Raw genomic sequence first — 23635 nt, forward strand, 5'->3', positions numbered from 1 at the left:
GGGAGGCATGGGGCTCTTCTGGATCTCAGTAAGAAAGGCACAACATCACACAGTGTAATAAGATAGCCATTTTTATAAGGTAGAATAAAAAGAGGAATATAGATAGTGAGTAAATCTCATGTCCCATCAGGTGCTGGGAACCCTGCTTTTGTGCAGCATCGGACAGACCCCAGATGGATTCCCACAGCAGGCTGTGCAGACCCCATCCCTGGGAAGGTTCAGTCCCCTCCTGCACCATGGTGCCTTTTGTCTTGTGTAAGGAACAAACCCATCTATCTCCTGCTGACAGGTAGGAGTGTCCTGTCTTCTCTTTCACGATGATCACCAGAGCACAGCACTGGCAGGCATGGGGCATTCCAGCATGTCCCCTTACAGTGCTGCATACATGGGGTTTTACAGTGGTTACTCGTGGTAACGTACTGGCTTCTCAAGGCTGAAGTAGGAGGCCCAGCAGTGAGGGCATCGCTTGCCCAAGATCACTGACTCCTCGAATACAACCTGTTCCACAAGGCTCCCGATAGAACGTGGAAGAGGGCTGGGCTGCAGCAGGGCTTTGATACTGAAACTAGTTAGTGGGACAGAACGAACAGTAAGAACTGAAATACTCAAAGGGGAGGGAATGCAGAGCCCTGAAAAAAGCTCTGCAAAGGTCTTTCTCAATGATAAATTGGACTGAAAGACTGAGGGAGAGGGCGGCAATCAATGTGTTGGGGATTTGAACAAAAAAGCAAAATAACTGCATAAAATTCCTCAAGTAGGGGTATAGAAATGAGTTGTAAAAAGGTTCTGTGCACACTGGAGGAACTGAGTGCCTTGAACATGTACACAACATCACAGGTTAAAAGGATTCAGTATTGGGGAAATAATTTTGTTAGATGAGCAGATATAGAAGAAAAATACTGAAAGCATGTAGAATAAGAAAGAAAGAAAAGTGGTTCATTTGTTGATAGTTTGATGAAAGATATATTAAAATAAATGTAGGAAATAAATAGTTTGATTGCATTAGACTTGTCTGGCATGTTGTGATACTATGCTTGAAGAGAAGCAAAAGCCTGATATGACTAACAGGGTGGACTTTCACCACTGAACTTCAAGAATTTCCAGTTACTCTTGGTTTAGGATTTTTGGCAAATTCCTGTTGGAGAATGATAGTTGTATAGACTGGCAGTGGGGAAAGTAATGTTAATTTTCCCAATGCACAACTTGTTAAAGCAAAATGCTACTATTATAGCTGAGATATTGTTTTTAAAGGTTTTGGGAAAAAATCAGAGAGGAAATTTTAAGGCCAGCTGGCTCCACTGTGATGACCCGAATGCTGTTTGTAGCCACAGAGGGGTGCTGTTTATCTAAATAGTAGGTCTCTTATTATTCACTGTACAGAGAGAGGAAATTGCATTACTCAAATGTATTGAGTTAGGGAAAGTGTTTTCAGTTTGCTGATTTAATCAGAATTCCTGAGAGCCTACAGGGATTTTTTCCCCATGAGTTAATATTGCTGTATAGACCAAATCAGTGACTTTTCACAAGGAGGCTCCATTTAAAAACAAAGCCAGCACAGTTAAATACTATTCATTTTCTGAAGCTCTCTTGTGCTGAACCTGCTGACTTCAGCAATATTCAGTTTTTATTGTTCTAATAACTGCATCATATGGATTTTTGCATGCAGTTGATCAATGCGAGGGCACTAAGTTAGCACACAGTGTGCCTCATTCTCATTCCATGTGCCTGGAACCATGGGTTCAACTCATGACCAGTGCCCAAGTTCCACATTTGCACATCTGAAATTAAGCTCTGCGTAATAGTGAGACATTCGGTGTGCCACTTGTAGCATGGATGTTTGCTTTCTGTTTGAACTGTGATCAGTTACCCTTTTGGAGCATTTCTTTAGACTGTTGAGTTCAGCTGCTTCAAAGAAAGGAACCCTCTTTTATCCCACCTTTCCTCCCTCCCTTCCTCACACATACATGAAATCTGAATTTGTCACTAACTTTCTAAATGTAGCTGAACTGTTTTAGTCATTGTGTCTTTTTTTTCACCCATAGTATTTCAAAGTATTAAGATATTCCATGCTGCCATGGCCTTTGCTTAGTTTAACTGAAGCATGAAGGCATTATTGATGTTTTTCTTAAGCTCTTTTTATTTTTACACCCCACTGCTCCCTTGAATTGGAGGCCAAGTCTTCAGCCACAGAATAGAATTTGACAGGGAGGCAAATGTGACCAAGGTCTGGCAGTTAGACCTGCACCAGAAGCTCATAGGAAGAAACTTCAGTGTTGCTGGTTTGGAACGAGACAGAAGTGAAAATTCCTTGAAATTACTGTTGTCCGAAAAGACTCCTAGTTTATACAGCACAACAGGAAATTCCCTGCGAGGCATATGCTGTCATATACCTGTTTAATTCAGTTTGTTGTGTAGTTTTTAGGGACTTTCTTCATTCTTTGTTGCCAAACTCTTCAGTGTTGGCAGAATTTTGCTGGTAACTAACTTGGCTGCTAAAGACAGGCTATACTAGGATGGGCTATGTAAAGCTGAAGGGGCTAAAAGTCCTTTCCCCTTCCAGAAAGCCAACAGCAGCCAGTGAAAAAGCATACCAAGGAGCACTTTAGTCTCTTGTGTGATTCCACTTTCTGTGTATTTCCCTCTTGAGAGGCAGTGAGCCATCCTCCCTTGCTTCTGCTGTCTTCTACATTGCCATAGAGCAGATTAACATGCTCTCTCCAGTGAGTGTTGTCTTTCCTTACAGTAACTCCAGAATGGGCTGGTGAGTGATACTGGGTGAGGCAGAAGCTGCTCCAGGTGCTCGCTTTCCTGGTACTTTCTTCCCAGAAAGTTCCTTGTAACTAAGCCAAAACACCACAAGTGACTTCATTCTGCCCATGGACCCATACCAAAAAATGCCCAGGAAACTTTCCAGAATAGCTAATTTTTTTTTCCTTGGGAATATTTTATTAGCCCCAGAAGTACAGAATGGACAGCCTGTACTTCCTTCCTAGAGGTATCTCTCCCCCACCTGCACCCTCCCCAGCCAATACCTTTTGTCTCTTGTAGGATAAGATCTCCAGATCCCTGTCTTTTTGAAGGCAAGTAATTGAACTGTGATTTTTCACAGCTTGCAAGAGAGTCTGGCTCAGACTCCAGGACAGTCTTCACCTGCTGTAGGTATTCTCTGGCATGTATCCCATGTAAATCTCGTTATCACAGTGCTAGAATGTCCCACTCCCTGCTGCCACTTGAGGACTACTTGTTATCTTGTAAAACTTCAGGGGAGACTGAGCGTACCACCTGAAGAGCCGGTATTATTGAGTGTTAATAACACTCCAACTCAAACATTTGCTTCACGGTATGCAGATAGAGAGTGAAGTCAGGTCTCAGATACAGGGTCCTTCCTGAAGGACCACTATTTGGTGAGCCTAGCTTGACAAAAACATCTCAAGGGGTTTTCCTTAGGCAGTGGCTATAAAAAAAATCTTTCTTGATGCTTCCTTCCACTTCCCGCATTTCTCTTGGTACAATGTAATCTGCTGTTTAAGGTCAACTGAGCCAACTGATGTTTTTTAGGTCTGAGCAGCTACCTTTACATGGTTCTGCTCAAAAAAAAAAAAGAGTTTTGTTCAGGACAGTCCTCATGTTCCAGCAAATATAGTGATATTAGGATTTTCATTGCTTCTTAAGACTCTCAATTCTTATTAGTCCCCCAAGTTTAGGCTAGTGCTTCATTGTATTTTCTCTGGCTCCTGCAGATTCTTGTGGCTTTCCTGTCTGGTTGTTTGATTCCTTCTTTGCGATATACCAAAAAAAAACAACCATCCTGCTTTACTTGCTGCTGGATCACACAGCATCTAAGTAGCAAACTAGTAGTAGTTAAGCATGGTTAGTGGTTGTATTCGGAGGACTGCTGAAAAGCATGCTGATCCAGTCATCCTGAAGACTGCTTTAGTATTGATGTGACTAAAGCACCGATTGAACATGAAGTCCATCCTTGACTGGCGTTAGATGAAAACAGGCACTGGGCAAAAGATTCAGTTTTGAAGAAGAGCCTATTTAAAATGAGGTGACTGAATGCTCTTCCCATCACAGCACACACACAATAGAAGCTGAGTTATTTCCATTCCCAGCGTGTCTCTCTTCTAACAGACTGACTTATTGTGAGCTGAATTCATCATTGTTTCATGAGGTCGAAACACCGAAGCTCAAAAACTTGCTTATAATTACAGGTTGGGAAAACAGACAAGGCCCAGTCAAAGCTGTATTTAGTGTAAAACATCACTCCAGGTGAAATAGTTTTGTGAAAGATAGCTTCTTACCTCATAAAGATAAACACTTCTGCACTCTTAATTTTACGTCTCATTGGGTTAGGTAAACAGTTCATGGTCAGCTAGAGTGCAGTGGACAACTTCAGTACAATTTGACCATGATGCTCCAGTGTTGAGAATCTGCTGTTTACTCACATTCTGCAGCCTATGTCATCCTAGAGTTTTCCCCAGTTTGGTATTTCTCTTGCAGGGCAGTGGCCAAGCTATGGTACATACCACTGCTGACAGAGCCGTGGCCAGGGCTGGGCCCAGACCTGTTCTTTGGTATGTTGGTTCATTCCAAGCATCTGTATCCATGAAATAAACACTAATTGTCCTTTGGAATTGTATATCATGTTCTGATACAGTCTTTAACAAAATCTCTAATGCCTTTCAAGAGCTTTTTGAAATAGAGCTCATGCTAATTAAGTGATTTCACATGTTAGGGCCATACTTACCTACTTCAGGCTTTCTAATTTTAATAACAGGCCAGAAACATTTCAGGCTTTTAAAGTCTATTTGTTAGAGTTGGCAGAATAGAACTGCCCTTTAGGAGCACCAAAGTAATTACCAAAATTAACAGTAATTGTTTCTTTTCCTTACTGGGAACTTTGTATTCCCAGTAGCTTCCAGGTCTGAAAGAAAAGAGCTGACTCATGGTAGTTTGGCCCTGATGCTACTCTGAAGAAATGTTTTAAATTATCATAAGGGCTGTGAGCCTCCCTGGTTTCCAGGACAGTCAATCTTCTGAGTGCTTTAAGCTGTTTTTTCCTCTGGTCTTTTTACTCCAGATGGAACTTCCCTCCTGGTCTGAGCTTCAGTCTTGTTCATACTGCTTTTGAAAACACAGTCCAGCCTTGCTTCTGAGCTTTTGACCTTAGTTCTCCCCACGTTCTTTTATCTTAAGTTGGCCTTCCAGCAGGCTGCAACATTTTCAACCCCATGTAGATTTTTATTTAAGACTATACGCTTTTTGCCAAAACCTCGTTTTCTCTTCTTTAACCTCATCATAAGAGGTCTGACCTCATTATTATTCTGTGATGTCTGTGGATGCTTCTGGCTCATCATCTCTCCCCCCCCCCCCCGCCCATTTTCAGCAATTTTAAAAGCATTTTCAATGAATGTAAAGAGTGACTATACCATAAAACTGGCAAGTAGACACTTCAGGCAGAAAGCAGCAAAACCTGTGTTGTATGTGTACTTACCATACACAGATGTTTCTTTAGAAATACCCAAGTTTTGCCCAGATTTTATTTCACCTGAACTCTGTCAATTACAGTTAGGACTTTTTAAGGCAGCTCTTTTGCTTTCTTTAAGTAGGTAGAACAGAGTGAAGGTGCTCTCTGAAATAACCTTTGAGTAGAGGGAGGGAAGATAGGACACTCAGAAGTAGGAAGTCTTTAGGCCTAGGCCATTTTCCTTATAAATTTTGGGAGAAGGACATGCTTTTTCCTCACTTAAACTGAAAACTGTGTGTCAAAGATATTGATTCAGGTTTTTTCACCCCTAGAACTTAAGTAATATTTAATTGGTGCTCAAGAGGAAACTCTTCAAAAGGAAGAACTGAGAATATTCTAAAGGTGGCAGAGGTTATTTGCATCAACACAAGGGAATGGCTCACATTTTTGAGGAAAAAAAGTCTAAATTACTCCTGTGGTGCCTTGTCTTGTTCAAAGGGAAATGTTTTTAAAGCAGAAAATTTTTCCTGTCCTCACAACTGCTTAAACCACTGAGGACTATTAGTGTCTCAGAATTTGTTTCTGCCCCTATCCTCCATGGAATCAATCCTAATATAAACACCTGCTGGGAAAAAGAGGTGGTACAGTACCTTAAGGAGCTCCTTTCACCTTGAAGTTACTGCTAGTTATCTTCCCAAGTTCCATTTACCCAGCAGCAGGCCCTGGCATGTCAGTAGCTTGACTGCTTATTCTTCATTTTGCATGCAGTAAGAGACTTGTTTGCCCAGTTACTCAGAAGGAAACTGCATACAAATCCAAGCTGAACATTTCATGACCTTGCATGGTTCTAGAAATACCCAAATTTTAAGAACAAAGGAGTTCCAGCAGGTTCTTTTTTCAGAGATCTGTATCTTTAAGCTTCTGCTGGTGGCAGCAAGACAACAGCAATCTGACAGTTGTAGAGATTTTGTTTACATAATGCAAGCTGGAAGAGTGGTCATATAGTCTCAATTATTTATTTCACTCTCATATTTTGTTGCATACAACATTCCTTGTAGCATAAAGGTTTTAACTAAAATACAGAGTTCTTACTCTTTTAAAGGATGAATTCTGATAAAAATCTGCTGCTGTAAATTTTAAGCAGTGCCACTGAGTCATAAGTAAATTTATGTTGCTAGTGTCTGTTAATGCTGTCTTGTAATGGAACGGTTCATTTTTACCTGGCTTTAGCTCAGGTGAATATATGTAGTCACTGGGGCTTGCCTTACTGTTAACATAGGGAAACAGGCACCTTAAAGGGACAGATAAATCATATATAAAAATAGTAATGTTCTTGTTCAAACCTATACAAGAACAGCGTTACAAAGGTATTGGTGTAGCATAAACAGCAGCAGCTGCTACCATGCCTGATACCTGGAAACTTAAACAGTGTAGACATTTTTCCAGCATTTTGCTAGCCAGCAAATTTTCAAGTGGGTAGCACTGTGTGACCCTGAAAACAATTTCTACTTCTCCACTGCTATACAAACCCATGCTGCTCAGAAGCCAGGTTTCACCTGCAGTGAAGTTTCTGTTAACATAGGCTCTATGCACAGTAGATTTTCACCCGAAGGCTACCACTGCCAAGTGGATTCATGCATGCACAAGTTTAGAAAATACCAGAAGAACAGAATTACAGCAGACAGATCTTGAAAAAAAGCAGTATTTATTTTAAAGTACAACCCAAAGTTGTATCTGTAAGAAACGCACAAGGTATCTTGTATTTTCCACAAGTCTTGGCTGTGTGCATTTCAGTTCAACTTAAAAATGCATTCAGGTTTACAAATGTACAAACAGCACAGAAAGTGTATTACAGTCTCAACAGAATGCTCTTACATTCAGCCATTTTGCTCTTAAGGTTTTGTGTTGGTTTGGTTGTTTTTTGTTGTTGGTTTGTTTTTTTTTTTTTTTTACATTCTTAGAACCTGTGTTAACAAAGACAGCCTTATTTTTAAAAAAATACTCTGCATTTTAGCACAAAGTGCCTTTTGATTTTTAAATTAGAACTTGGAGGATAATACTGGAAAAATTTAAAAACCCAAACTGGTACTTTTCATAAAAGTATTGCATGCCAGGACTGTTTTATAGTTCAAATTGTTTCCTAAATAATGATGGCAGATGGTAAAATATGAAACCAGTGCAGTGAAATTGTTCAGATTTACAGGCTTCAGCTGTAGTTGGGATTTGTGACCACACCCAGACTTTTTCAAGCTTATCTGCAATCTCACACTACCATATTGCAGGACAGACTTCAAAAAGGAGCAAGTGATGAAAGCATGACTTTCAGGGGGCGGGGGGGAGGGAAGCAATGACCAGCAACAGCCTGAAAATGATGTTTCAAAAATTTGCATTCAGAATTGTATCATGACCTGGATAAGAGTTCTTTCCTTTTGCTTAACTTCAGTTTTCATGAGGATAGTGTGAATTAGACCAAGGATCTGAACTTCTTCTTCCAATTGTTGGGCTCCAAATTCTCCAAGGATTGTAGGTCTGTCCCATGTCTTCAGCAGGATTGGCAACAGTGGCAGCAGTGGGTGGAGGAGGAGCAGTGGAGGAGTTTTCACTACCCATGAGATCAATGCCTGACAATGCGTTTGTTGGAGTGGTGAAGGGAAGGCCACTGTTGAGATTACTTGACCAAATGGAACTGCTGAACGGAGTGGTGGACCACAGGCCACTTGGGTTGCCAAGGATCGACTGCAGTAAAGACAGAGCCAGGTAAGTAGCAGTTTGGTAACCTCTATTTTCACCTTGTTTACAGCCGCCCTGAAAGAAAAGTATCTAAGAAGCAGCAAGCCTGCTGTGGAAGCCCTTCCATCTTCACTGCAACAGGGAGTTTAGAACTCCCTTTAACAGAGCTTGCCCCAGAGGAACCACACTACTAACGATCACCAAACACATCTGGTAACTGAATGGGCTGCAGAGTGCAATTACATTACAGGCTTTTAAGCTGTTTTCATTTGAGCTTATACATCCCCATACCATTACTAATTTAAGCACTACTAGCATTCAAGCTTTAACACACAAGGGCCAAAAAGCTCAAGTTTAATTAAACTAGTTAGAATGACCTAGATAAACATGGTTCAACTCTCAAAAAACCAACAAGTTTCAAGTTGTAATGGAAGGTAGCAGCAAAGTCTATTCCTTAATCCTTTTTTGGCTGTTTGCAAACTTATCACCTTGTATTCAGACATATCTGTTATAAATTGTACATTTTGGATGAACCTACCTGTGTTCAGCCCCACTGTACCTCCCCATATTCCCAGTATATACTTTTTCCCCCATCCAAAATTTCTCCAGATGAAGGGAGAGGGTATTGGAGAACTGGCCATTTGTCATGGAGTTCCAGTAAGTCTGTCCTGGCTCAAGACATCTGGAAGTCTGACAAATGGTCATGGTGCAGACGTAGGTGTGCTGCAAGCCACGTCACAAATGCATTTGGGATGCATAGGATAGGTACAGCAAGCCTAGAGAACACATGCAGAAATGAACAAGGCCCAGGTTTTGTCACCTGTTTTACTGAAGCCCAAACAGTAGCAAGCAACAAGTAGAGGAATCTAACACATGGTGTGGTGGAAAGTGATACCCGGAAGCAGCCAAAGATGGAGATGAGAAAGGTTAGCATAACTTTCATGCTAATATTAGCACAGAACCTGCTACATGTAGGCTTAATGCACTACATACCTCAGTGCCAATAGATTTAATGTACATATGCTGTAAATTCAATTTGCAAATATACAGTAAACTTGATACATCCAAAAGGCAGTGGACTTGAGTATGTGCTGTAAGGTACAAACTTCCTTATGTTTAGATTTACTGGGTGGAGGTAGGGCATCCCTTCCCAAGATCTCAGCCCTCAGAGAATGCGCACTAAAGGTTAACCAGTATCAGTGTACTGTGCATCTGAAGATTAAAATAAAAATCCCTTTAGAAAAGTAAACAAGGTAAACTCTGAAAATGCCTTCATTTCAGGTTTTTATTTTGTCCCCTGGAATGAAGAAGATATATTTAGTCTAATCATACCTGAAATTGGTTGGACACCAACACATTACCAAAGGGTCCTCAAAATAATTTAATATCAAGGGTTGGAGAGGAATTTTGAGCATACTCAGGGGTTAACTGGGTCAACATCATTAGGACTCTCCAATGCCACTGAGAAGTTGAGCCAACTAGGGTCACAGTTTATTACTGTTATATAACTAAATGGTTATATTTAAGCTATACAAGCATTAGACTACTAAGCTTACAGCAGGAAACTCATTCTACTGCTCAGACACCAACCCTAACACACTAAAAGTCCACTCTATTTCCTCCTATGGGCAAAAGCCATGAACTATTCCTATGTGTCCCAGAAGCATTTGAATGTGATAAAAAGACACTTGCTGATAAAGTAGAAGCAACCAGGAAAGGAGTGGCAGAGAAGAGTACCGTAGATTAGGCTGCTACTCCCTTTTAAGGCTGGTGGAGGGAGGTACAAAGTGGCTGGCAGACAGAACTACATGCAGGAAAATTGAGGAAAGAGGAATAAGGGACTGTGGTTAGAAAGAAACTTGCAAAGAAGTACCAGCAATGCAGCAAGGCCTGAGGTGAGATGGGACCCAGAAGTCAAATGCTATTTAGTACAGAAGCAGAGTTATACATAAAATGGGAAAGCAAGAGGAATAAGGAAGGAGGATGATCAAAACTCCCCAGAAACCTTCCTAGAAAAGAGGGTAACACAGAAGCCACTATACAAGCACTGTTTGTAAGAACAGCTTTGGGTCTTGTGCCAGAAGGAAGGAAAGGAGAGGGCCTTGGCTTGGTACCTGCTCTCTTATCTAGCACTTGGAGCAAGGAGGTTCAGTGGCAGGAATAGCCAAGTTTTCCTGTTATGGCTCACCATAAGCACTTGAAAAAAATCACTATCATTAAAAAGGCTTTGAACATTTCAGTCTGTCTGCTGCTTCTTGTTTATTAAGTGATCTTCTCCTTGAATAAGCTCCTAAAATGCTTTTTTTTTTTTTTTTCTTCCCCAAAATATTTAAAGGGAGAGATTGACAATTCTTCTATACAATTTCTCTGGCTTCCATCTCGATGCTTCCTGAAGCACACTTCCAAATATTTTTCAGAAGCAGCCAGGAAATAGGTTAGCAGTTAGGAGCTAGAGAGATTGTTCTGGTTGTCCCCAATCCCTCCTTCTATCAAATGCTGAGAAATCTGTTCTCCATGTGACCAAAAAGCAAAAATCTCTCCTTACATAGTTTTAGTGAGGTTACAGCTATAGTTGTAACCGCATGACAAGGGTGGGATCAGTGAATGTGTGTCTATAAGAAGCTGTGTGACCTTCTTTGGCTTCCCCTGTCCCCTGCCTTCCCCTACTTCATCTGAACTGCTACCAGGTGAAGTAAACACTGCCTCTTACTCACTACAAAAACATTTTCGGAAGACAAGATGAAGCATGATTTCAGCTGGCACTGAAGACAGCTGTTGCAGTATAAGTTTTATTCTGACAGATAGAGAGGCACAAGGATGAGAGCAGTGCTGCAATCTGTGTAAAAGTTGTTTTTTCTTCTTCTTTGGCTATACTCAAGATCTCCATCAAAATTAGTAGTCCGTTTAAAGGCTTCACCTTATGCTCGGTCCTTTAGTGTTTTTCCTAAGCTGAAAATAATACATTTGAGGTCTTTTAGATAAGTTTTTTTGACCTTTTGTTAATTTACAAGTAGGTGCAACACTGGATTCAAGAAGCAGAATCAAAGTCTGAACATTACCATATTGGCTATTTTACAGCTGTCCATCAAACTGGAAGTGACAGAGGCAGTGTCCAGCCATGGCACAGGAGCAGAACAGCTCTTTCTACAATCCTGACGTACATGGAAATGGAACACACTTTTGTTAAGTGCTGCAAGATGCTCTCGTGAGAAATATTTTTATGTGAAGCAATTTACATGGATTCATCATCCACAAGTGAGTGGACTAATCACTCTTTGTCCAACAGCCATGTCAACTTAACTACACAGAATGATGAATACGTATAGCTTCCCTTTTCCTTTATTCTTCAGTTGATTTTTTTCATCCAAATTTAAAAATTGTCTAAATGAAATTAGATAACAGATACAGAACAGGTCGATAACAATAATAAAATGCTGTATTTGGACTTAATACTTACTGCAGTTGTATGGGTTGGGGAACTCGAACTTGTTGGCCAGGAGGGTACAGAATCTGTAGCTGAAGGATCCCAGATGGATGATGGAACATTATTGAATTCACTCCAGTTTCTCTGAACATCCTGCCCATAAGCAGATCGAGCTAAACCAAGTTTGCTAAACACCTCTAAAAATAAAATGAAATAAAACTGAGTACATTACTCATCCTCTTTTTCCAAGAACCACAGCAAACTAATACTCTGCACAGTTATTTCCCATATTTTTCTAGCAGGTCCTGCTGCAGAATTGAGATTAGAAAAGATCACACAGTAATACAGACCTCATCTCACATGCCCTACATCAGACAGCAGCTACAAAGTTAGAATTATGGTTACAGTGGGGAAAAAAGGAGTTACATGCTTACTGTGTATAATTCAGTATCAGCCTATGGGATTTGTGGTTGCTGGTATTATTTACCCAAAAGCAGTTGGGGAACCAGGCAGAAGCACAGCCATACTGAGAGTCCTGACAGTTCCTCATAACAAGTTATCTGCAGGTGGAATAAATGACCAGGCTGAAGGAGCCTCTCAATCACAGCACTTACTTGCCTTGCAGCGCTCCCTTCTAACTCGTGGTAAGGGAGGCAGCACTGGCTATGCCCCAGCCCAGACCCCATCTCTGCTATGAGAAGGGAAGGGTGGCACCAGTGCTTGTGGTTCACTTGGTCCCCGTACACAAAACTGATCCCAGGCATCAGTCACTGGTGCCAAGTATTGCTGATGAAGATGATAGAATCCCACAGCAGCAGCTGCTCTTAACTGCAGACCCCCAGCATTTTTCAGTAGACATACAATTTTTTCAGTAGACATACAATCCATTTTGCAAATGCCACACAAAAAGCTTGCTTTGCTTATCATCTTTTGCAGACACCTTAAAAACTATTATGCATCCCCAAACACGGTATGCAAATCTGTGTAAGTACACAGAGCATCCATGCCCTACAATATAGCCTGCCTGCATCAAGGCCCATCTCAATAGTCAAAGTTTGCCTAAATATTTAAATACAGGAATTAATTGCTCGGTTTAGTATGCATTGGTACATCATGCAGCTATACAAACACTAAAGGAGAACACAAGAAGAAAGCAACACAAGGGATGGGCCATTGCCTCATTTATAGAGCAATGGTTTTATGCAGGCGGGAATGCTCAGGAAACCACAGGCCTAGTGGCACACTTTTGAGACCTACAATAAAGTTCAGGGGGAGGGATGGAGGGGAGGAAGACTAAGGAAAAAACAAATCTCAAGAAATTTTACTGAAACTGAGAAACTTTAAAAAACAATTATTTCCAGCCCAAACAACAGTCTAAGACTTTCCACTAACTGTCTCTGGGCTGAAACACAGAATACACCACCAAATTTTTATCATGCTTTCCTATGTAGTCATTCTTTTTGGGTGCAGGGATGGGAATGCTGTCTGTACTTAGACCAGTGGAATGGAGACACACCATTTCTTTAACCTGTACTTGAATACAGAAAAATATTTGAAAACAAAAGACTCACCTCCAGTTAAGTTAAAAGAATGTCCAAATGCAGAGAATGAGTTGAGAGGCGTGAAGTCAGGACTGCTGGGATTGCTGATAGGAGTCCACAAACCTGAACTAAATATTAAGAGTAATGGGAAAGCAATAGGCAACTCATTAACACAGTACTACTGACAATATTAACTTACTGACCTATATACAAATGTATATGTGTGTATATATATTTAACTCTCTCTCTATATATATTTAATGGGGATCAAGAGTTAGGAAATCAGCTTATTTTTGTTTTAACAAAAGATTTCAGTGAAATACCATTTTCCTGTGTATATACCCACCTTGGAGCAACACACTGCTATAGACATAATGCTCTTTAATCTGTAGACTGACCTCCAACACAAACCTGAGAGTAACTTTAGTATCAGTTTTTCAGAAAACTTACAGGGTCCAAGCCATGGTGAATTTTTTTTTGACAAGCAAATAAAATTTAGAACCACTCAGAAGCGATACAAACACTTACACTCTAGCTTGTGGGCAAGCTTCTTGAAAATACAGATGAGTTAACTGGAACTAGTGATAAACATTTACAAAACCAACCCAAAACTCCACCCACAAACTTTGCTCAGAAAAGCAATTCCTCTGTGTATTAAAACTTGAATTCAAGTCTTTTTCCTATTCCAGAAAGGTTACCAAAAGCTCACTGCTTTTTACAACCAAGATAGACGTGCACTGCCACAACATGTCAGAAAAGACAGCATGCCTTGGAGAACATGGCTGAGCACAGCTGTATTCTGCTCCTACTCATAACACAAAGCCCAGTGATAGTTCTGGTCTCAGTGTTAAAACCAGGAGTGAAAGATAGTGCTGTACAAGATATTCTGCCTGTAAACTATTTCAAGTGACCTTGGTACGTCCTCAATACTTAAAGAGCCAAGCTGATTTCTCATTGTTTGGATGCCGAGGAACACAAAACTGTTGAGTTACTTGGAGCAAGGAGGGGAGGGTGTCCCCATCACATGCAGAAAAAAAAAAGCGGGGGGAAGCGAGGAACCAGAATGTATTCTGTCATTACCTTCAAAATGCCATTAACAGATTAACAGATCAACAGCTTAAAATCTTCTTTTCTAGGGGCCTAGGTATTTGCCTAAAGAATATAAAAATTACCTGTCAGAGCCATCACTGTCAACAACTGTGTGGGAAATGCTGACGTTACTGGAAACATCCATCTTGCTTGGAGAAACCTTTGGTAAACCACTGCCACCTGCAAGAATGTATATATATAAAACAAGTGAAATAAGAAAACAAAATAACAGAATATTCAGGAAATATGCAGAAATATTTAGAACTCCAAACTGGTTCTAGTACCTGGGCTCTTGTCATAACCTGCAGCTACAGCAGCAAATGTGGGGTTACCATTCCTGCCTGGAAGAGAAGCTGCCTTTGCCAGTTTATGTTTGGTACCATTAGGCTGCTTGCTTTTTGTTTCGCTTAAGGGGGGGAAAAAAAAAAAAAAAAAAAAAAAAGAGTAAGGTTTTGGACTTAAACAGTTTGATAAAAAGCAGCAATTTAAACTAGCATTCATGAAAATGTTAACAACAGCTCAACAGTTCATGTAATTGCACATTTTTCCAATCTACCAAGTCCTAAGGAACCCCAGGAAAGAGTTAAATAGCATGGTAAGATATGCACAGTAGTATCTGCAAAAAAGGAGTTTCCATGGGAAGAGGAAATGGGTCTGAGAAAAGGGAGATGCACCATATGAAGCACATGGGTTCCACAATGTTCTGTGCTTAGGAAATCAGTAGGAGGTGCAGATTTGGACTCACTTGCTGCAGCTGCTGTTCACAATGCTGCTGTAAGTGCCTCCTCGTGGCCCAAAAGCAAACGGTGCGGGAGGAGGAGATGGAGAGGCAGGTGTCGGCGAGGGCTGTCGCTGTTTCAGGAAAGCATCTGCATTCAGGGTTTGCAGAGAGAGTTTATAAAGGTTGTCCGTAGCTATAAAGAGAAACACAGACCATCTTCCTATAGTATTTACATTACAACAAAGGCTTCTCAAAATACATTTTGTTTTCAAGCAGTAATTCTCATTTCCTCAATTTCCCCAGCAGCTTCTGAATCCTGTTCATCCCTGAAGAACTGCAGAATGGCCTGTGTTCTGCCCAAGCGGTTTTCAAACCTCCCAAATTGTACCTGATGCTATCAATAAGGCCTACAGCAGAAAATGGGAGCACAACCACGCAGTGAGAAAAAGATAGGAAGATCTATAAACAGACCAAGCCTACCTAAGGATATTAGTTGCAGAAGACTAATTCTGTCATCCTCTAGCAATTACTTACAGCTGCCAGCTTTGTGAAGAGGCACAGAGTCCCACTCTGGTGGGGGAGAATCCTTTTCCCCTTCTGAGCTGCTGGTGTTTCCTAGCTCCTGACCAGAACCACTGGGGAGAAATTTTGCTAATACTGATGGCCTGCTCTCCATTAACTTACTGTTTGGACCTAATAAGACAAAAGAAGAAAAGCAAGTCCATGGATAGTAAACTGAACAGCTTTCTTCGCACACCAGACTTAGAATTAAGCGTTCAAGAGGGGTTACAAACAACTGAATAAAACTCCCGAGGTATTTATAAAAAATAGCCTCACAGTACCTCTTGTTTTGGGGAGGTTTCTTGATTTAGACCCATTTGCCAAAAGGTGTTGTGTAGATATCTTGGATGGAAAGGTTTTGCGCTGCTTGTTTTCCAGTGGGGGAGTATAAGACAAATCCAAAGAACTAAATGAAAACAGAGATCCATTTATTTTTAAGCTCTCTGAAGTGCTGAAGGAGATTTTATTTTTTTTTTAAAATGTATATATATATGCACCATACGGTCTTACAAAATCTGGTCTCCTGTGGCATTCTATGTCAAACTTGTGCTCATCTTCAAAGCTATTCATAAGCAGAGTTTTCTATTTCTCCTATATGCAACTCCATCCTTCCTAGCCCTGGCTCATTTTCTACCCACAGTGCTCCACACATTTATTAGGGCTCACTCACCTTCCAGGAGAAGCTTTCATCCTGGAGTGCCAGGATTACAAAACCTGCTTGATTATACAGAGGCAACAAGAGATGACAACTGCCGTGTTTCTACTCTGCCCTCACGCACTCTTGTTAGATCGCATGCTCCTGATAATGCCATTGCCCTGAATGTACAGCATCAACTTTTAGTTGATGACATAAAACCACTCAAACCCAACACCAAATCCATTTGGCTATATATTGTTCTTTTTCTCCAACTATTTGATTATGTCTCTCACTTTCTATGGAAGAACTATTTTACCCATTTCTTGCAGAAGAATTCCAAACCAGCTCTCATTGTGGCCTTTGAATATTGTCACATGTAATGAACTTGTGATTTATATGATAATGGAAAGTAGAAAATGGTAAGAATAAATAGGATAAGGAGGAGACTTTGCCAGGCAATGTTTTCAGGAATATTTTGAAGAAAATAAATTTATACTAACTACTAATCCCAGTTAGTCTAGTATTAATTACAGCAACAGGGAAAACACAAGCCTCAGTTTGGTAGAGTTTACTTTTGTGGCACTTGGATATCGATCTGATTTCAGAATGAACTAGATACAGTAAGACTGAAGTTCTTCATTCTGTTTTCTATCATCTGCAATCAACCACCTGTCAGTAAGGAAAAGGGACTGGCAGCAGCAGCAGCCTCCTTTAATAACATATCCAAGACTCTGATCTTACTCTATGATACAAAAAAGGAAATTGCATGGCTGTAATTTCACCAAGGGCAACTAAAGGCACTCACTCATGTTAGCACTGGCTTACTGTGCTGCCACTAGAAGCTCCTGTAGAAATATTAACCCTACTTTGTGTATGTGATACCTGTTACAGAAAGCTTAACACTGCTTAACCTGGTTTTCTTCTCCAGATTTAGTTCTCACTTACACACTGTACTCCCATTAAATAATTTATTATTTACAAGCTTCAGATATTCCCTGATATCAGGAAGTAAGAGGAAGCTGCTTAAAGGTATCTGCTGTTGGCATTAGACAGACTGGCAGCCACAACAGTTGAAAACACAGATTTTTATCGATCCATCTTCCCTTCAAGCACAATGCCTTCCCTACTAAAAAGCCTTTGTTATGCTTACCTGGTTTTCACATCTACAGGGATTTCTTTCTTGATACTTGTTAGCAGTTTTTTAGTTTTCTGTTTTACTTGGACTGTTTCATTTTCAGGTTTTTCTGGCATAACTTTTCCCTTTTGTTTTTCAGGTTCCTATAAAAGACATTATAATAACAAGTTAATATTAATGAAAAGTGAAGTTCTTTTTGCATCACAACATACGTAGTACAAACAGAGCTGAGGAAAGAATGCTGTTTGAAAATATGAGCATTTTTGCAGCATAGAAGGTATCTTTTTACCTCTTAGTGGGTATACCTATAAAACATGGTATCTATTTTTGCTATTAGAGAAGTAGAAATCAAAATATCTAGCAAATTAATGTGCTTCAAGCAGATCTGATGTTTGTAAATACACAGCTTCTCAGGCCACAGCCTCCAAATCTACTTAAAAGGACCTATACTGCAGCTGTTGCACAGAGTCCCAGCCGTCTAAAACAGACTCTTCAACAAAGCAAAGAATATGAGCAACTTTACCATTCTTGGTTTTTTTCTTTAACCACACTTCTAAGACTTTCTGAATACAAGTATACTGTCAAATAGCCATCCTGAAAAATCAACGGTGATTTTCAAGTGAAAACTTACTAAATCATAAGTTTTAAAATGTATTAAATGGAATTCTTTTCTTTTTTTCCCCCAGCTAGAATCTCTATATTTTCCAAAGTTCAAATTTGAGACATGTCAAAATTTAGGCTTGGTTTTCTTCTCTTTGTGATTACCTTTGCTTTGTTTGGTTCCCTAGCACATGCTTTAGGACAAAATATTTATGACAACCTGACCACTACACAAGTTGCTAGAGCTTTAGTTTATTACCTAGAAGCATGTAAGCCAAATGAGTAAAAGGTAGAGGTATTGTCAAAGGTAATTAATTAAGTTAACTGCCTGCTGACAAGTTACCAACCAGTGAATGGACCCTTTGTAACTGATGAAATGCATGACTTTAGCATACACCTTAATTACTGAGTAAAATTAATGTCCATACTTTGGCGTTTTATTCTGCAAATAGAATAGGCGAGGGGCGTGCAGAGAGATAATTACCACAAGGCTGCTGACAACCGGTGGCTTATTCAAGCCACAGTCACTCAGACACTTTCAGTCCTGAGACTACATGATTCAAGCATGTTCACACAGAGGACCAAATTTTGTAGAGAAGAAGTGAAGGTATGGATTGGGAAAGTTGTTTTTTAATTAACATTCTTCCTTTGTTAGGTATTACATGTATATGAAAGCTGCAGGTAGGGTGGGGCAAAAAGACTGTATTCCTACTCTAACAGGTGACCCACCAGCTACACAGTAACATCATTTTACGAGCAGTGCCGTACCTCTTTGAGAAGTGGTTCTGTATCTGGGTTGGAGGTTTCAGTTGTGGTTGAAGAACTGTCATCATCTGCCAAGGAATCCTTCAGTTCATCCTCCTGTTGCTTTCCTTTCCCTCTTCTGTCCTTTTCTTCCCGCTTCTTCTGTGGCTTAGCCTTCCGCTGAAGTGTCTTCCCTTTCCCTAGGGAGATAAGGATGCTTCAGATTCTCAGTAGCAGTACTCTGAGATGGGCTAGTTCATTTTAGAGGCTAACCCACATGATTAAGTCTCTGAGGTTTGTCATCTGTTATGATACACCAACTATTTGCAGCCACTTCACACCAAACGTGAGCAATAGCATCAAACCTGAAGAACCCTGATCAGCACTGTTGCATTTATGCTCCTGAGCCCTACCTCCATTGCCTCTCTGTAGATGGTGGGCACCTGGCTACCTATAATTCTTCTCTGCTCTGTTCCTGGCATTCCTTTTAAATACTTTAGAATCCAGTTTCACCATGTAAGACTAGATTTAAATATGAACTTCAGAAATTGGTACAAGCTTTATCATCTGAACAAATGAAGAATAATTAGTAGCATGCTTGTCTGTTAAAAAAAACACAACAAGTTGCAGTAAGACTACAGCAGATGAGAAAAATCACTAATAGTACCTGTCCAGCAAAGATGTAAAAAACCCAGACCCTCAAAACCTGAAATCTCACACCCAAGTATACTTTCTTCCCTTGACATATTCTATTCTTTGGAAGTGTACTATTCTAAAAGGTATGACTAAGCTGAATGTAAAATAACTTGGCATGACACATTAAAGTGTTACTGCATCTCAAAGTAGGGAAAACGATGCATTAAATGCTGTAGGGGATCTTTAATCAATTTTCTTGAAGCAATCCACATACAAAGAAATAATGCTACTTGAACAATTCCTTGTTTTTCCTGCAATTCCTACAGGCTAGCTGAAATGTAGCATAGTGTAAGTTCAAAATATAGAGGTTTAAGAACCTTCGATATCAAGCCAGAGGTCCCAGCTTGGAAAATAGGCAGGATTAGGCTCCTGGGGAGTAAAAAAAAGTTATCAAAAAAGCATCAATACAGAGAAGCTGTATGTGCATATATGTCATCAGTACCTTATCATCGCCTCTTGTTATTCTCTTACAGGATGAGAGCATTCATAATATTCTTATGTCTTTCTTTCAATGTAATATACACCTTTACCAATAAGATCTTTCTGAGATACTGCCCTTCAGACTAAGCGTTCTCATTTATAAGCTGCACAGTGCCTGCATACAGCTTCCAGGGTGGACGCAATAGTTCACTCAAGTAAAGACTCAATTAACCTGTGCTGAATAAGTGGATTCAGCCCCTGCTGGGATTTGTACCAGCTCACATCAGAACCGAGTCTGGAAGCACAATGACAGCTGTCATATTTCATTTGGCAAGTTGTTCCTCAGGGAAAGTTTGTACTGAAACATGAATTTACCTTCACTATTTTGGCAAATACCAGATACATATCAAAGGGCAGTGCCTTCAAACTTGCCTCAGAAGGTCTTGTTCTAAGATTTGCTTAAAATTTAGTCTACATTCAGGACTGCTAAACAGTTTAATGTTCGTTATTAGAAAATCTATTTAAAATGTTACCGTGACATAAAATTACAATGTAAAGCAGCTGTTTAACAAAAACCTGGTGTAGGCTCTGCAGCAGTCTGCTAGGACCCAAGTATTGGGAAGCTGAAACAGAAGACTATAAAGATGGGAATCCTGCACAGGATATTATGCCAGCCAGTTTTAGTCCAGAAGCTGCTGCTTCTGCAAATGTTTGTGACTAGCTCTAGCTATTTATCTAAAGACAAATATTGGTGTGTGTATGTAAATCTAGATAGATAATGGAACTTCCCCTACAGCTTTACATTTTTAAAGAGGGCAAATGGAAATGGGCAAGTTTTATTTGATGCGCTGAGCTTTTGACAGTCAAGTTATGGTTTACAGGTAATGTTGTGGGTTTTTTTATAAAGCTTGTCAAAAAAGAAGTCTACATGCATGAATCTGATTTATTGATCTGAGACAACGAAGAGGTCAAGAAAACTACCTGGATTGCAAAATATAACATAATACATTTTGCAATACAGAATATGTTTAAATATTCAGTATACCACCATGCCAAAGCACAAATGATGCAAAGCCCCTGTAACAGGAGGAAAAATGTGAATTTTTCCGAAGGAATTTGTAATCAGGAGAAAGTTACGAAACAGGAAAGTAACGCCAAAAAATGGAACCCATGTAAGTGATTATGAACTAAGTATTTTACCATTTGAAATTGATAGACAAATCAACACAAGCACCCATCTCAAGAAAATGCATTTAAATATAGTTGAAAAAATGTAATCAAAGGTCTATCGACACTTAGGAGCAACTGTTTGCTAAGTCAAGCTCCCAATACATAGACTACTAGAAATTACTATAGGTACAAAAATATTAACATAGGTACACCACATTATTTGGATCAGGAATGTGCTTTTGAAACCAAGCTCAATGGTCCCCACATGCTGTGTAGCAGCTGGATCGTACAGCAGGACTGGAGCACAAGAGCTGCTTTCTTTTTAGGTTGAACTACAAATGGAAGGAAGATGCACTCCAGAAGTGCTTCCAGCTCTTTCAGGCATTCAGTACAGGGACTGGATCCAGTACAGGGACTGTATCAGTCCACCGTAAATCTACTCAGACATGCCCCATGAAGATGTTTCATCCTTGCTAACAGCCATTTTGCTTTCCAGAGTTCCAATACTGTAATATTTGCTAACATAGATGCTGCCTATGAAACCTACCTACAGTCACGCTGGAGTGTACTTTGCTGGAGTACTATTTAGCCTTTATGAAATTAATAACTGACAAACTGGTTATAATTCTCATAGGATTAATTCCCCCAACCACATCCCCTTGTCAAAACTAAAAACAAACAAGCCCAGAAATAAAATAGTATATTTCAGCAGGATGCCAAAACCTCTTATCACTTTAGAAACTCCACTTTGAAAGTCCAGATGCATCACTGCATCCATTCTGAGCTAATTAAGACCTTCCTGCTCATTGCTACTTAACAGACTGAAGCACGTCTTTGGTGGTGTGTGATCATACAGAAGCCTCAGGTTTTATATTCATTTTCTTAACTTTATCTCTAATAAGCAACACAGGATCAGTACTGTTTATGTACAATGGTGGTGGTAGAAAAAAGTGAAAAATCACTTAGAAATAGACACATTAAGATTATAGACACATTAAGATTAAATTTACAACCACGTAACTGTGGGACACAACTGAAATGGCTAATACAAAAACCATGATTGGAAGTTCTAATCTAACAAAAATTTTATAAGGAAAATAACTGACATACAATATTAAAAGTCTGAATGTATCTAAATGTATGAAATCCAGTAAGTTATTTTAAGCATTAGACAATCAAAAAGATGCATAAACAATTCAAATTCAACTCCAACCTCATGCAAAGATGAATGCAACTTATAAAGACAGGTGCTATATATTAATTTACTGACCACCTGACATCAAGGATTTTCTACAACTGCAAGTCTGGGCACGAAGAATTCCATTCCCAAACAATCCCACAGGGGTTTACCCATCTCTCTTCCCCTCCTCCCTTCTTCCCCATCTCAGTTTTTGTAACACACCAGGACAACTTCTTTTTCCTTTCCTCAACTCCCAGCCCCAAGTACAAACGACAGAGGTGGGAGGGATGGATGTTAACCCAAAGGCAAAGGGAGTAGCAACCAAAAGCATCTTTCTTCTTCAGAGGGTCAGATGGCTAAATATTCACATGTGCTTTCATCAAAACATTCCAAAAATATTTCAGGAAGAATCACAACCTAGCATTGCATGGAGAACCTCACTGCCATAAAACAAATAAAGGAAGTGCTCAAGACACAGGCACATACAGCAGGGTAGGGAACAGCTGAGAAGCTATCACTTTCCATGCTATGAAAACATGACCTTTACAGTTGATTAAATCTTGTTCTGTAGCTTACATAATGAATCATCCTGTTAAAAAAAGCAGAATTGTATTACCTTTGTTTTTTGCTAGTGGAGATGGGGGCTGCTCTGTAAACACATCTGGGGAAGGGGATTCTGGGTGGTCAAAGTCTTTTTCCATAGTTTCTATGAGCCCAGTGAGATCTGAATCCTCCGAGCTGTGCCTTCTGCTGCTGGCACATTCGCTGTGAGGCGGGCTGAGAAGTGGTAGCTGTGGCAAAGCACTTTCAGTCTGTTGCTCTTGCTGCTGGGGCCCTGATGCTGGGGCTTGCTGGAGGGGCTGCTCTGCCAGAGCTGGTGCCTGCTGCTGCGTCGACTGCTGGTTCTGCCTTGTCCCCTTGGCTCTTTTGCCCGCGGCATGAGTCTGAGCTGTAGCACCTGAATCCAAGGTAAAGGGGCCTGCTCTGTTCACTGACTGCATGGAAGCTGCTTGTGCTGAAGTCCTATTAGGTATGCTTGAACTGGTTTTGGATTTGATGTTTTCAACATCAGGTGCATTTCTATTGCTGTGAAGGTGTGCTGTTGCATTGCATTGTTTATGATTCCCTGCACTGGATCGTGAAGATGAACTGCCTGCTCCATAGACCCCTCTGGATGAACTGTGATTAGAATCTGATCCAAGCGCATTCAAGCTGGAAGAACAACAAGTGTTTATACATACTCTACAATGTTTCCATTCTTCCACACAAGAAAAGAATTGCTATGTTCAAAAGAATCGCTATGTCCAAAAGAATCCTTGAACTACACTGTTACTGGCATATAACCAACAAAAATACCCCAAACTTATTTGACAAGTCAGTAGCCTTTACCATTTCCTGTTCACTTGCTCACTGTACATATGAACAAAAACACAGTAAAATGACAGTCAATATATATGTTGGAGGGAACACTGAAAGAAGATGATTTATTTTTCTTTAACTTAAACACCAAAGGTAGG

General features: G+C 40.1%; 1 protein-coding gene across 3 annotated transcripts in view; it reads right to left on the reverse strand.

The window, feature by feature from the left end:
• Window positions 1-7158: 7158 nt before the first annotated feature.
• Window positions 7159-23635, reverse strand: part of TMEM131 (transmembrane protein 131) — a 100233-nt gene continuing 83756 nt past the window's right edge. Inside the window, exons 31-42 of one of the 3 annotated variants that reach the window (XM_075057547.1) lie at window positions 22735-23330; window positions 18677-18852; window positions 17324-17451; window positions 15818-15942; window positions 15510-15668; window positions 15000-15168; window positions 14539-14660; window positions 14338-14434; window positions 13196-13293; window positions 11658-11821; window positions 11260-11352; window positions 7159-8206 (exon numbers count right to left, since the gene is read on the reverse strand). In XM_075057547.1, the coding sequence (XP_074913648.1) occupies window positions 7910-8206; window positions 11260-11352; window positions 11658-11821; window positions 13196-13293; window positions 14338-14434; window positions 14539-14660; window positions 15000-15168; window positions 15510-15668; window positions 15818-15942; window positions 17324-17451; window positions 18677-18852; window positions 22735-23330 (2224 nt within the window). In that variant the 3' untranslated portion in view covers window positions 7159-7909. The remainder of the gene's footprint in view (window positions 8207-11259; window positions 11353-11657; window positions 11822-13195; window positions 13294-14337; window positions 14435-14538; window positions 14661-14999; window positions 15169-15509; window positions 15669-15817; window positions 15943-17323; window positions 17452-18676; window positions 18853-22734; window positions 23331-23635) is intronic. The other 2 variants (XM_075057549.1, XM_075057548.1) reach the window with 2 other exon arrangements.

The sequence above is a fragment of the Buteo buteo genome, chromosome 25 (assembly GCF_964188355.1).
Source record: "Buteo buteo chromosome 25, bButBut1.hap1.1, whole genome shotgun sequence".
Lineage (NCBI taxonomy): Eukaryota > Metazoa > Chordata > Aves > Accipitriformes > Accipitridae > Buteo > Buteo buteo.